The sequence below is a fragment of the Salmo salar genome, chromosome ssa01 (genome assembly GCF_905237065.1).
Source record: "Salmo salar chromosome ssa01, Ssal_v3.1, whole genome shotgun sequence".
NCBI classification, from domain to species: domain Eukaryota; kingdom Metazoa; phylum Chordata; class Actinopteri; order Salmoniformes; family Salmonidae; genus Salmo; species Salmo salar.
Window position 1 is genome coordinate 146830512 of NC_059442.1, and position 13790 is coordinate 146844301.

The window sequence follows — 13790 nt, forward strand, 5'->3', positions numbered from 1 at the left end:
AAGCATTTCGCTGCACCTGCTATAACATCTGCTAAACTGTGTACCCAACAAATAAACTTTGATTTGATATAGACAATGCCTTCCTTTGTCAGACAAAACACAACAAACAGGAGAAAGGTGGATTAATTACAATCCTGATGACAAGATGATTGCTTCTGTTTTATGAGTGTCAGCTGACGTGTTTTTAGTGACCTTTTTTAGGACTATTCCTCCTTGATTCTCTCCCTCTTCAGTCAGGGATAACTTGTGTTTATGGCTATAGCAGCCTGTTAAAGGCTTATTCTTCTGAGATAGCTTTTGCTTCAGTGGGCGTCGGCAATGCAATTATACATTTCCAGTAAAATAAGCCCTGTGGAGTTACACATCTGACAAAACAAGCTCCGGTCCAAAGTCAACAGAACGGTGCTGTAGTACACACATCAACGGGTTTCAGGCTGACACTTCCTGGTATTTCATATTTGTGTTCCAACCACAAACAGATTCTCGCTGATTGTTCTGAAGTTCCACTTTGCTTAAGGTTTTGACTATGCATAATGAGTTGATATAGTTGTTAGATTATGCATGTTTGTACAATACTACAGCTGAAGTCGGAAGTTCACATACACTTAGTTTGGAGTCATTAAAACTCGTTTTTCAACCACTCCACACATTTCTTCTTAACAAACTATAGTTTTGGCAAGTCGGTTAGGACATCTACTGAGTGCATGACACAAGTAATTTTTCCAACAATTGTTTACAGACAGATTATTTCACTTATAATTCACTGTATCACAATTCCAGTGGGTCAGAAGTTTACATACACTAAGTTGACTGTGCCTTTAAACAGCTAGGAAAATTCCAGAAAATGATGTCATGGCTTTAGAAGCTTCTCATAGGCTAATGACATCATTTGAGTCAATTGGAGGTGTACCTGTGGATGTATTTCAAGGCCTACCTTCAAACTCAGTGCCTCTTTGCTTTGACATCATGGGAAAATCTAAGAAATCAGCCAAGACCTCAGAAAGAAAATTGTAGACCTCAACAAGTCTGGTCCATCCTTGGGAGCAATTTCCAAACGCCTGAAGGTACCATGTTCATCTGTACAAACAATAGTACGCAAGTATAAACACCATGGGACCACGCAGCTGTCGTACCGCTCAGGAAGGAGATGCGTTCTGTCTCCTAGAGATGAACGTACTTTGGTGCGAAAAGTGCAAATCAATCCCAGAACAACAGCAAAGGACCTTGTGAAGATGCTGGAGGAAACAGGTACAAAAGTATCTATATCCACAGCAAAATGAGTCCTATCTTGACATAACCTGAAAGGCCGCCCAGCAAGGAAGGACTGTTCCAAAACCGCCATAAAAAAGCCAGACTACGGTTTGAAACTGCACATGGGGACAAAGATCGTACTTTTTGGAGAAATGTCCTATGGTCTGATGAAACAAAAATAGAACTGTTTGGCCATAATGACCATCATTATGTTTGGAGGAAAAAGGGGGAGGTTTGCAAGCTGAAGAACACCATCCCAACCGTGAAGCATGGGGGTGGCAGCATCATGTTGTGGGGGTGCTTTGCTGCAGGAGGGACTGGTGCATATCACAAAATAGATGGCATCATGAGGGGGGACAATTATGTCGATATATTGAAGCAACATCTCAAGACGTCAGTCAGGAAGTTAAAGCTTGGTCGCAAATGGGTCTTCCAAATGGACATTGACCACGAGCATACTTCCAAAGTTGTGTCAAAAATGGCTTAAGGACAACAAAGTCAAGGTATTGGAGTGGCCATCACAAAGCCCTGACCTCAATCCCATTACAAATTTGTGGGCAGAACTGAAAAAGCTGTGTCAGGAGGAATGGGCCAAAATTCACCCATCTTATTGTGGGAAGCTTGTGGAAGGCTACCCAAAACATTTGACCCAAGTTAAACAATTTAAAGGCAATGCTACGAGTGTATGTAAACTTCTGACCCACTGGGAATGTGATGACACAAATTTAAACTGAAATAAATAAATCTCTCTACTATTATTCTGACATTTCACATTCCTAAAATAAAGTGGTGATCCTAACTGACCTTAGACAAGGAATTTTTACTAGGATTAAATGTCGGAATTGTGAAAAACTGAGTTTAAATGTATTTGGCTAAGGTGTATATAAACTTCCGACTTCAACTGTATGTAAATATTAGGAGGAAATAATAGACAATTCTGGAGTCATTCGATAAAACATCTGAATATTTATTGTGTGAAAATTTGTAAACTTGAAAAGGATTAAAATAATCCAACATTACTCGTGGTAAAATAAGAATAGGAAGAAAATATGACATTTACAAACATATATAAAAACATTCACAAATTCAGAATACAGTGTATCTTTTATATTGTTATATAATTGTTCCTCCTCAAAAACAGCAGGTAGCCTTGTGGTTAGACCGTTGGACTAGTAACCAAAAAGTTGCAAGATCGAATCCCTGAGCTGACAAAGTAGAAATCTGTTGTTCTGCCACTGAACAAGGCAGTTAACCCACTGTTCCTAGACTGTCATTGAAAATTAGAGTTTGTGGCATAACAACAAGAATGACTGGCATAACAACAACTCTCAACAATTCTTTAAAAGAATTGTAGAAGTCACAATTCTCAACAAAATTACAAGCAGAACTCAATAAAATGTCCCTTTGCTGTCTGGGTAGTAAACTTGTATAATTCGTTTCAAGCTTTTTTACTGTCATTATCAGGCTACATCATTTTTTTTCGATGCTACTTCATGTTCAAAACAAACCGCTGAGATGAAGGAAAAACCTTTTTTTCACTCCAGTCCACAATAAATTGTTAGCAAGCTTCAAAGGATAAAAATACAGAAGATTAAAAGACTAAATTCATTTTCTGAAGTACTTAAAAAGTTAGTCAACAGTAGTGCTACATTGTCTCTTGATTTTGAACAGTAATGAGGGCTTTTTAAGTGTCCAATGTCAATGTTGACATGTAACAGATTTTCGTCCAGAGTGCATCATATTTTATATTAATTAGCAGGTTGTTGTCCTGCTGTTCTATTCTATTCATGAAGAGCTTGAGATGAGCCTCTTTAACTTCATTAACTCCTCAGGTGTCAGTGGCACCAGAGAAGGAAATGAGGGGTTCACCATTAGAGCCATGTAAGGGTTCTCCACCCTTCCCAGTGATGTGCCTGGACAATAGCCCGGGGATGTGTGGCCTACACTATCCTGCTCCAGAGCCTGGCTGCTGGGGTGGATCTTTAAGGGGATTGGCTGGGCTTTATCCAATAGATCCTGTGGGTACATGAGTTTTGGGTGGTAGGACCTCCTGGCGTCCTCCCGGAGATCCAAATTCCAGCTGTCCGGGTTACGGACGATGCTCCCTGATGGCTGAGGCTTGTAGCTGGAGAACTGGTAGGGCGCCATGGGGCGGCGGTGACTGGTACTAGGGGAGGTGGTGGTGGTGGGCCTAGGCAGGTTCCTGTGCCTCTCCAGACTCCTCTCTCTCAGATCCCCAGAACCCCTGTCCTGGTCTTTGTGATGGTTGTGGAAGACCTGGTCAGCATGGGTGGCAATAGTGGGAGAGGTGTCAGACCAGGCCTGTGCCCTTTCCCTCTCCCTGGGCTCTGAGCCTGGGGTCTGGCCCATGGTTGGACCCTGCAGTGATAGATCCCCAGGCCGGGTGCCAGCAGGCCCACACAGCAGAACTCCTTTTACCCAGTCATGGAGCGTTGCCAGGGGGATCTGGATCTCCATCCTTCCCTCTGTCCCTCTGGGGGTACTGCGCAGAGCGTGACTAGAATTGAGAGGCCCTGGACTGTGCTTGGGGCTTTCCCCTCTCCACCTCCCCCTGGGCCAATCTGGGTACTCTCTCTTCTGGAGTTTGGGGATGTGAACCATGGAGGGGACACTATCCCTGCAACTCTTCAGCGGAGAGGGGACGGGGGACTCTTTCTTCATGCCTGGGCTGGAGGCTGAGGTCGGGCTGCGGGAGGAACCGCCAGAGGAGGAGGAAGTGAGGTTGATGACGTAGTCGTCTCTGGTCCCCAAGGGGTAGTGGTAGGTTTTCCCCAGGGGCACCTCTCCCTCCGGCGTCTCACAGCCCTCATCTTTAACCAGTCCCTTGGCGGGGTACAGAGGTGAGACCGTATTCAAGAACCTTGGGGAGTTGTTGGAGGGAGGAGGGGCGAAGGATGAAGCAGGGTGACCGCCTGACTCCTGACTAGCCTTCTTGTGACTGAGGTTGAGTGGCTCAGTCCAGCCTGAGGAGTCCTTGTACTGATTGGCCAGGAAGCGTAGGCGCTCCAGAGGCTGCTTGGCCCTCTCTGTCTGTCCTTGAGGGGAGGGGAGGCTGCTGGGGTGGCTGCTGGGGGTCAGAGGTGGGTGGACATAGGGGAGCAGATCTGGGTGGACGGGGTGGACGGGGTGGTGGTAGTACTGACGGTAGTGCACAGGCATAGGGATGATCCTCACTCTGGAGTCTGTCAGGAAGTTATGGGTGTTCTGAGAGAACAGAACAACAATGAGTTAGTCAATTCATTTAAATGTGTGTGCGTGTGTCTTTGTGTCTTCATCGGTGTATTAGTGCTTGTCACATGCTAGTGTGCATGTGTGTGTGTGTATGTTTGCTTCTTAGTGTACAGTACCTGGTGCAGGGATGTCTGTAGAGCTCTGTACGTCATGCTACGCTTGGCTGTCCTAGGGCACTCGTCCTGCTCACTGAGCCTACTGTAATGTAAACGCTTCTGCTGGCATTGTGACAGTACCTCCATGTAGTCTTCTCCTTTTACATGACACTCATACGGCAGAAGCAGCCTAAGGCAACATAAAGAACATTTATAGATTCTGAACTGATTTACACATACCACACATACACTTAATGTACTTGCATTATCTGTGTCAAAGTCATGCAAAGATATGCAAGCATCCACCGTTATGCGCAATTACACAGGTATATGCAGACAAACATTCAAGCACACACGCGAGCACAGACACGCTTGTATAATAAGTTTTCTCTGACTTACTTCTCGTAGTGTCTACGGGTGCAGGTGGCTGCACTGGTACTTCTGGGGTTTCCTCCCAGGGTGTTGTATACTTGCTTCCACATCTGCTGGGCCGTCACCTGGGAAAGATTCAGGATTATTTTAACACCATTGTATACTGTATGTAACATAGACATACATGAAATGTGATGCCATACATTACAAGTTTTAACAACATCCTAACAGGTATAATAAACCATCTAACCACATGCACAGATGTATAATAGACAAGTTTAATAATACGCTTCTTTCTCTAGTCAATATCATTAATAGTTGTTGTTGTATCTCTTGATAAAGAGTGGTTTGACTCTTATCCCTCCAAACTTGTCAAGGAGAGATCATGTTGTATCAAAACCTTGATAGGAATGCCAGTCTGGCAGCCTGTCAATGTAGCAGCTACCAAAGTGCTATAATACATACTGCCTATCTGTATCATATGACACTAGTAATATCTCCCTGCCGCTGCTACAGTCATTTGAGATTGTTTCCTTAAGCAAATAAAAACAATAACTTCCGTGAGAAAGAAATGGATCTTTGACACAGACACAAATGGTTGGTATACCTCAGTTTACTAAATAAATATATATTACATTTCCTGCTCAGACATAAGGCTATGGGTGATATTTAAGTGACAGGAGGATAGTTTACTTTAAATACAAATTAACATGATTTTCTGTTGAATCTGTGATTTGACTTGAAATATGAATTGTTCACACCTATTTTAATCAGAAATCAAGAGTGCACAAATAATACATATTAGAAATGTTATTGTTATTTTACCTGGTGGTAGCCACCCAAGCTTTTCACAGTCTTGTACATCATGAACAGACCGACTAGAAATATAGAAGCAATAAACAAAATATCAGCTGTACATCCAGTCTGAGAGATCTCAATTACTGTGTATGCGCGTGCAAGCACTGTATGTGTGTGCATGCTTGCCTGTGTCTGTGTGTGTGCGCATGCAAGCGTGCATGTGCATTTTTATTTGCAGTACAGTATACTCACTCTGTTTGAAGCCCAGGTGTGGTATTTTCTCTATGGGTGTATTTCTCTTCTTCATGTACAGATGGAGGTCTTTGAGGAAGGTCTCCTCTCCCAATTCTTCGCGCTGTTCTGAGGGTCTCTCATCCTGGTTCTTTCCATGGGCCATTTTTTTCTGCCTGAGTACAAACACACAATACACCCACAACATTACCACAATGTTTACACAACATACTGAAGAAGACAACAGCATCATGTTGTACATTCATCATTGACATTCATAGTTTAAAAAGGTACAGTAGCCTAACAGTATTTTAAGCAATAATCTCTCACACATCAACAACATACTGTACAGTATTTACAATGCACATTCAACATTTTGACTGAGGCTTCCCTACAAATCAAACAATGAGTTTGACTGATGAACCGACAAATAAAACCACTTTGACTACTATACACATTTCAACCCGTCTTCAATTGCCAACAGTTGATTTACAGTAACCATGCTCCAAAATAGAACTGATGATGATAACTAAATATCACCACAACCCTGTTCTCAACGCAATGTGTGACTGATCATGGTTAAACATGCCTATGTGTTTGGCCACTGATCGAACTCAACCATGTGTTTGTCCCTGTCAACACCCAAGGCTGTCACAATTGGCAAACTGTTCTGTTTTCTGTTCTATTGGAAAGGACAGATCAATCATAGACTAGGGCTGTATTCAGTTCACAACATTACAGATAGAAATGCAACATAAAAACCCAACATTACCCGCTATTCTGCTAAATGGACAATCATGTTATACACAAAACTTTTACATCTGAATGTTGTGTAACATTTCACCCTTCTAAAAAGACCATTGGATAAATGACATATGTGCCCTGCCGAGCTATGAGATTGGAGAGTGGAGGAGAGTCAGAGACGGAATATGGTACACTCACATCTGTGTGCCACTTTGTTACTCAACATTTAATCTCTATGAGAGATATGTCTGTTTTATAGATTCTGATAAGGTCCTCTTTCATGGTCTATTTCTTACATATGTGAATTAAATGTTTAAATATTTTGTTTGTTTTATTATTTCATGAACATTTAATTCACATATTTTATGCACAAGGACCTTAAAGATCAACCACGAAAGAGGCAGTACACAAAGTATAAAAATATGTCCCTTTCATCACACTGTGAATGTGTTTTCGGGGTCTCTTGCAAAGTTAAGTTAATTATGACAGATTTTTCAGTTTCACTCTGTGTTGCTGAATAGAACCACAACCAGCAATTGGTTTCCGAGGCACCCAGGTAGAGAGTAAGCATCTAGACTGACACAATCGCCTGTGTGTTGACATACAGCGCATTTGGAAAGTATTCAGACCTCTTAACTTTTTCCACATTTTGTTACATTACAGCCTTATTCTAAAATTCATAAAATCGTTTTTTTTCCCTCATCAATCGACACACAATACCCCATAATGACAAAACAAAAATAGGTTTTTAGAAATGTTTGCAAATGTGTATATATATATATATATATAAAAAAAGAAATACCTTATTTACACAAGTATTCAGACCCTTTGTTATGAGACTCGAAATTGAGCTCAGGTGCATCCTGTTTCCATTGATCATCCTTGAGATGTTTCTACAACTTTATTGGAGTCCACCTGTGGTAAATTTAATTGATTGGACATTCGGAAAGGCACACACCTGCCTATATAAGGTCCCACAGTTGACAGGTTTTGTCAGAGCAAAAACCAAGCCATGAGGTTGAAGGAATTGTTCTTAGAGCTCTGAGTCAGTATTGTGTCGAGACACAGATCTGGGGGAAGGGTACCAAAACATTTCTGCAGCAGAAATGGTCCCTAAGAAGGTCCCTAAGAACACAGTGGCCTCCATCACTCTTAAATGGAAAAAGGTTGGGACCACCAAGACGCTTCCTAGAGCTGGCCGCCTGGCCAAACTGAGCAATCAAGGAAGAAGTAGCTTGGTCAGGGAGGTGACCAAGAACCAGATGGTCAGTCTGACAGATCTCCAGAGTTCCTCTGTGGAGACAGGAGAAACTTCCAGAAGGACAACCATCTCTGCATCACTCCACCAATCAGACCTTTATAGTAGAGTGGCCAGATGAAAGCCACCCCTCAGTAAAAGGCACATGACAGCCCGCATGGAGTTTACCAAAAGGTAGCTAAAGGACTCAGACCATGAGAAACAAAATGCTCTGATCTGAATTCCAAGCGTCACGCACAAAGGAAACATCTCTCGAGAGACCTGAAAATAGCTGTGCAGCTACGCTCCCCATCCAACCTGACAAAGCTTGAAAGGATCTGCAGAGAAGAATGGGAGAAACTCGCCAAATACAGGTGTGCCAAGCTTGTAGCGTCATACCCAAGAATACTCGAGGCTGTAATCGCTGCCAAAGGTGCTTCAACAAAGTACTGAGTAAAGGGTCTGAATACTTATGTTAATGTGATATTTCAGTTTGTAATTTCTTATACATTTACAAAAAAAAAATTGGGGGGGAATAACAAAATCAATGTGGGCCCCCTGGTGGTGCCCTGTCGGTATTTGGCCAAGATTACCACAAGTTTAGATAGCTAGACAAACTTACCAATCCAAGCATTTTCACTGACATGGCTAATTGAGTGACTGTCAGTAACTGACATGACAGAAAAACTGCTGATGTACAACCACATTTTATAATTGCACCTTGTGTATTCTACTATACTAACTCTCAACAGTTAATTGAGACCCCGACTGAGTTCCTACATAAAACATTTTTTTTTAAAGTGTGTTGATCGTGGGCCCCCTAGTGGCCAGGGACCCTAAGCGACCGCTTATGCCGCTTATGCCTGGAGTACGGCCCTGAATAGTGGTCTCCCTAAGCAGACGGCTTGCCTCTCACAATGTTAACAGTGTTCCAGCGTACACTGTTCTTTTGCACATTGCTGTTCCCCTAGGTCTGGGATTTCCAAGACAACTAATATAGCTTCGGGCAATTCAATGTGAAATGTGAAATCACAGCAATTTACCACTTTATTTAAAAACCTTTCACCAAGCTTGGGACCCTGGGACAGAACACCTCCCTCTGCAACTGGACTTCCTGACGGGCTTAGTCCCCTCCTGTACTCACTGTTCACCCAAGACTGCGTGGCCACGCACGACTCCACACCATCATCAAGTTTGTTGACGCCACGACAATGGTAGGCCTGATCACCGGCAACGATGAGACAGCCTACATGGAGAAGGTCAGAAACCTGGCAGTGTGGTGCCAGGACAACAACCTCTCCCTCAACGTTAGTAAGACCAAGGAACTGATCGTGGACTGCTGGAGAAAGAGGGGCGAGGACGCCCCCATCCACATCGACGGGGTTGTTGTGGAGGTTGAAAAGATTTGGCATGGGCCCTCAAATCCTCAAAAAGTTATATAGCTCTGCCCCAGTGATGTACTGGGCTGTCCGCAACACCCTCTATAGCGCCATGTGATTGATGGCAGTGCAGTTGCCATACCATGCTGGCTGCATCACTGCTTGGTATGGCAACTGCCCCGCCATCAATCACATGGTGCTATAGAGGGTGGTGCGGACAGCCCAGTACATCACTGGGGCAGAGCTCCCTGCCATCCAGTACTTCTTTATCAGGCGGTGTAAAAGGAACGCCTGGAAAAATGTTAAAGACTCCAGCCCCCCAAGGCATAGCCTGTTTTCTCACCTTCCACACAGCAAACAGTACCGGAGCATCAAATCTGACACCAACAGGCTCCTGAACAGTGTCACGTCCTGGCCAGTATAAGGGTTAATTGTTATTGTAGTTTGGTCAGGACGTGGCAGAGGGTATTTGGTTTATGTGGTTCGGGGTGGTGGTTTTTCTAAAAAGGGCATTTGATTTATGTATTCCGTGGCTTTTGGGCACTGTTCCTTGTTTATGTAATTCTATGTTTAGTCTAGGTAATCTGTTTCTATGTTGAGTTTATTGGGGTGGACTTCCAATTGAAGGCAGCTGTTTGGTGTTGCCTTTGACTGGAAGTCCTATATTAGTTGGGTGTGTTTGTCTGTGTATTTGTGGGAGATTGTTTCTTGTCTAGCATGTATGAGCCTGAGAAGACTGTCGGTATATCGTGAGTTCGTTTTGTTGTTTTTGTGTTCATTTTGATTTAATAAATGTTCAAAATGAACAAACACAGTCCTGCTGCATTTTGGTCCTCCTTCACCGACGATAACCGTGACAGAATCTCCCACCAAACCAGGACCAAGCAGCAGAGGAACGAGGAGGAAGGATGGACATGGGCCGAGTTAAGGAGGAGCGTTTCCAGGGCGATGGAAGAGTTTAGGAAATTCGAGATGCAGCCCCAATAATTTTTTGGGGGGAGGCACAAGGGCAGTTTTGCGGGGCAAGAATGGAGCCCCAGGCCAGCTCCCCGCACTAGCCTGGAGGTACGTGTTCCCAGTCTGGTACGTCCAGTACCAGCACCACGCACCAGGCTTCAAGTGCGTCATCCCAGTCCGACGTCGCTAGAACTGCCCGTCAGTCAAGAGTCGCCAGAACTGCCCGTCAGTCAAGAGTCGCCCGAACTACCCGTCAGTTAAGAGTCGCCCGAACTGCCCGTCAGTCAAGAGTCGCCCGAACTGCCCGTCAGTCAAGAGTCGCCCGAACTGCCCGTCAGTCAAGAGTCGCCCGAACTGCCCGTCAGTCAAGAGTCGCCCAAGCTGCCCGTCAGTCAAGAGTCGCCCGAGCCGCCCGTCAGTGAAGAGTCACCAGAGCCACCCACTAGTCAGGAGCTGCCAGAGTGGCCAGACTGCCCGGAGATGCCAGAGTGGCCAGACTGCCCGGAGATGCCAGAGTGGCCAGACTGCCCGGAGATGCCAGAGTGGCCAGACTGTCCGGCGATGCCAGAGTGGCCCGACTGTCTTCCGGGTCTGCCAGAGTGGCCCGACTGTCTTCCGGGTCTGCCAGAGTGGCCCGACTGTCTTCCGGGTCTGCCAGAGTGGCCCGACTGTCTTCCGGGTCTGCCAGAGTGGCCCGACTGTCTTCCGGGTCTGCCAGAGTGACCCGACTGTCTTCCGGGTCTGCCAGAGTGGCCCGACTGTCTTCCGGGTCTGCCAGAGTGGCCCGTCTACCCGGAGCTGCCGGGGTGGGTCGTCTGCCCGGAACTGCCTGAACCAGAGCCACCTCCAGATATAGGTGGGTTGGGGAGGGGGGGTGTAGCACAGTGCCGTCGTTGACAGCAGCCACCCTTCCTTCCCTCCCTTTAGTTAGGGGGAATTTTTTGTTGTTATTTGGGGTTTTTGTTATTTTTGAGGTGCTTCCGGGGTTAGCACCTTTGGGGGGGGGGGGGGGGTACTGTCACGTCCTGGCCAGTATAAGGGTTAATTGTTATTGTAGTTTGGTCAGGACGTGGCAGAGGGTATTTGGTTTATGTGGTTCGGGGTGGTGGTTTTTCTAAAAAGGGCATTTGATTTATGTATTCCGGGGTTTTTGGGCACTGTTCCTTGTTTATGTAATTCTATGTTTAGTCTAGGTAATCTGTTTCTATGTTGAGTTTATTGGGGTGGACTTCCAATTGAAGGCATCTGTTTGGTGTTGCCTTTGATTGGAAGTCCTATATTAGTTGGGTGTGTTTGTCTGTGTATTTGTGGGAGATTGTTTCTTGTCTAGCATGTATGAGCCTGAGAAGACTGTCGGTGTATTGTGAGTTCGTTTTGTTGTTTTTGTGTTCATTTTGATTTAATAAATGTTCAAAATGAACAAACACAGTCCTGCTGCATTTTGGTCCTCCTTCACCGACGATAACCGTGACAAACAGCTTCTATTCCCAAGCCATTAGACTGCTAAATAGATGGCAAAATGGCTACATGGACTATATGCATTAACCCTTCTATTTTATTGGTATTTTTGCACTGACTTTATGCACACTCTACACACTCACTCACAGACACTCACACTGACACACTCATGCACGCATGCACACACACACACATACTTAATTTGCTCACACACACATATAACACAAACACATTCATACTGATTCTACACATGCACATACAATCATCAAATGCACTGCTGCTACACTGTTTATAATATATCCTGATGCCTTGTCACCTTACCCCTATACATATCTAACCCTACCACTACAGTATCCCTGCACATTGTAAATATGGTATTGGCACTGACCCTGGAACTGTCCCTGTATATAGCTTACTCATTATGTTCTTATTATTTATTTTTCTAGTGTGTTTTTGGTCCACTGGACTTTTTATTAAAAAAAATTATAATACAACTAATATGTACTACTGCATTGTTGGGAAAGAGCAAGCAAGAAAGGCTGTACTAGTGTACGTGACAATAACAACTTCAAACTTTAAAGGAAAAAAATGTCATATCCAAATTGAATTCCCATACCCTTTTTATCCCCTGTATTGAATAATTGTATGACATTTAATGGAAATTTGACTCTGAATCAGACAAGAATCAGACAAGAATATGGCGTATACATTGTATTGGAAATACCATCAGTACCAAGAGTAGTATTAGTGGCTCCAAGATTTAACCACATCAGTGCCTCCTCTCACCTATAAAGACTTGTGGATTGGGAAGAAACCAAGATGATATCAGAACCATCAACCAAGCCGTAAGAAAGTAACACAAGTATTTAGTGGAGCTGCTCACCTGTGATTTCAGAGACAGAATGGAGATGGATGGGTCTCAGTCTCAGGCCTCTGCACCAGGCTACAGCGAATCCACAGGCTCTATAGATCAGGGTTTATATTTCCAGAGAGGTAGCTACAATACAGACTCAGCTCCTGTCTCTGTATGTCTCCTCCCACTCTCCACAGTCAAGACAGTATTGTCACCTCTCCCTGTCACACATATATACTAAAACACACCTGGTATGTGCACCTGAATAACATTTCGGACCAACGCTCTCAGGGAGGTTTATACCCAGAGTGCTTCATGCTGGGAGTTGGAAGTCGGACCAGTCCAACCTGCTCGTGGCAGCGTGCCAAAGGCGTGGCATCAGAATGGTCCACATAATTAGCCAGAATATAGAAAAAATTGCTGAGAAAAGGTGTTTTGTTCGTTATTGGTAACGACAGCCATTCACTCATGCATACTTTTACTTGTTGTCAATAATAGTTTTTTGTCAATGCCGTCTCCTGTGTTGATGCATACATTGATAATTGGTGGAATGTAAACATCTTTGAGGGAAGTACACTACATGACCAAAAGTATGTGGACACCTGCTCGTTAACCATTTAATTCCAAAATCATGGGCATTAATATGGAGGCGGTACCCCCTTTGCTTCTATAACAGCCTCCACTCTTCTGGAAAGGATTTCCACTAGATGGTGGAACATTGCTGCGGGGTCTTGCTTTCATTCAGCCACAAGAGCATTAGTGAGGTTGGGCACTGATGTTGGGCAATTAGGCCTGGCTTGCAGTCGGCGATCCAATGCATCCCAAAAGTGTTCGATGGGGTTGAGGTCAGGGCTCTGTGCAGGACAGTCAAGTTATTCCACACCGATCTCGACAAAACATTTCTGTATAGACCTTGCTATGTGCATGGGGGCATTGGCATGCTGAAAGAGAAAAGGGCCTTCCCCAAACTGTTGCCACAAAGTTGGAAGCACAGAATCGTCTAGAATGTCATTGTATGCTGTAGTGTTAAGGTTTCCCTTCATTGGTACTAAGGGGCCTAGCCCGAACCATGAAAACCAGCCCCAGACCATTGTTCCTCCTCCACCAAACCTTACAGTTGGCACTATGCATTGGGGCAGGTAGCGTTCTCCTGGCATCTGCCA

General features: G+C 44.4%; 1 protein-coding gene across 1 annotated transcript; it reads right to left on the bottom strand.

Annotated features, from left to right (window-relative positions):
• Positions 1-2225: 2225 nt before the first annotated feature.
• On the bottom strand, positions 2226-12923 carry LOC106567525 (uncharacterized). The gene is made up of 6 exons (XM_014136882.2): positions 12658-12923; positions 6021-6175; positions 5796-5848; positions 4998-5095; positions 4620-4788; positions 2226-4476 (listed from the first exon to the last, which is right to left on the bottom strand). Exons 2-6 carry the CDS (start codon positions 6163-6165, stop codon positions 3037-3039), a joined length of 1905 nt encoding a protein of 634 aa, XP_013992357.1. The 5' UTR covers positions 6166-6175; positions 12658-12923; the 3' UTR covers positions 2226-3036.
• Positions 12924-13790: the final 867 nt, after the last annotated feature.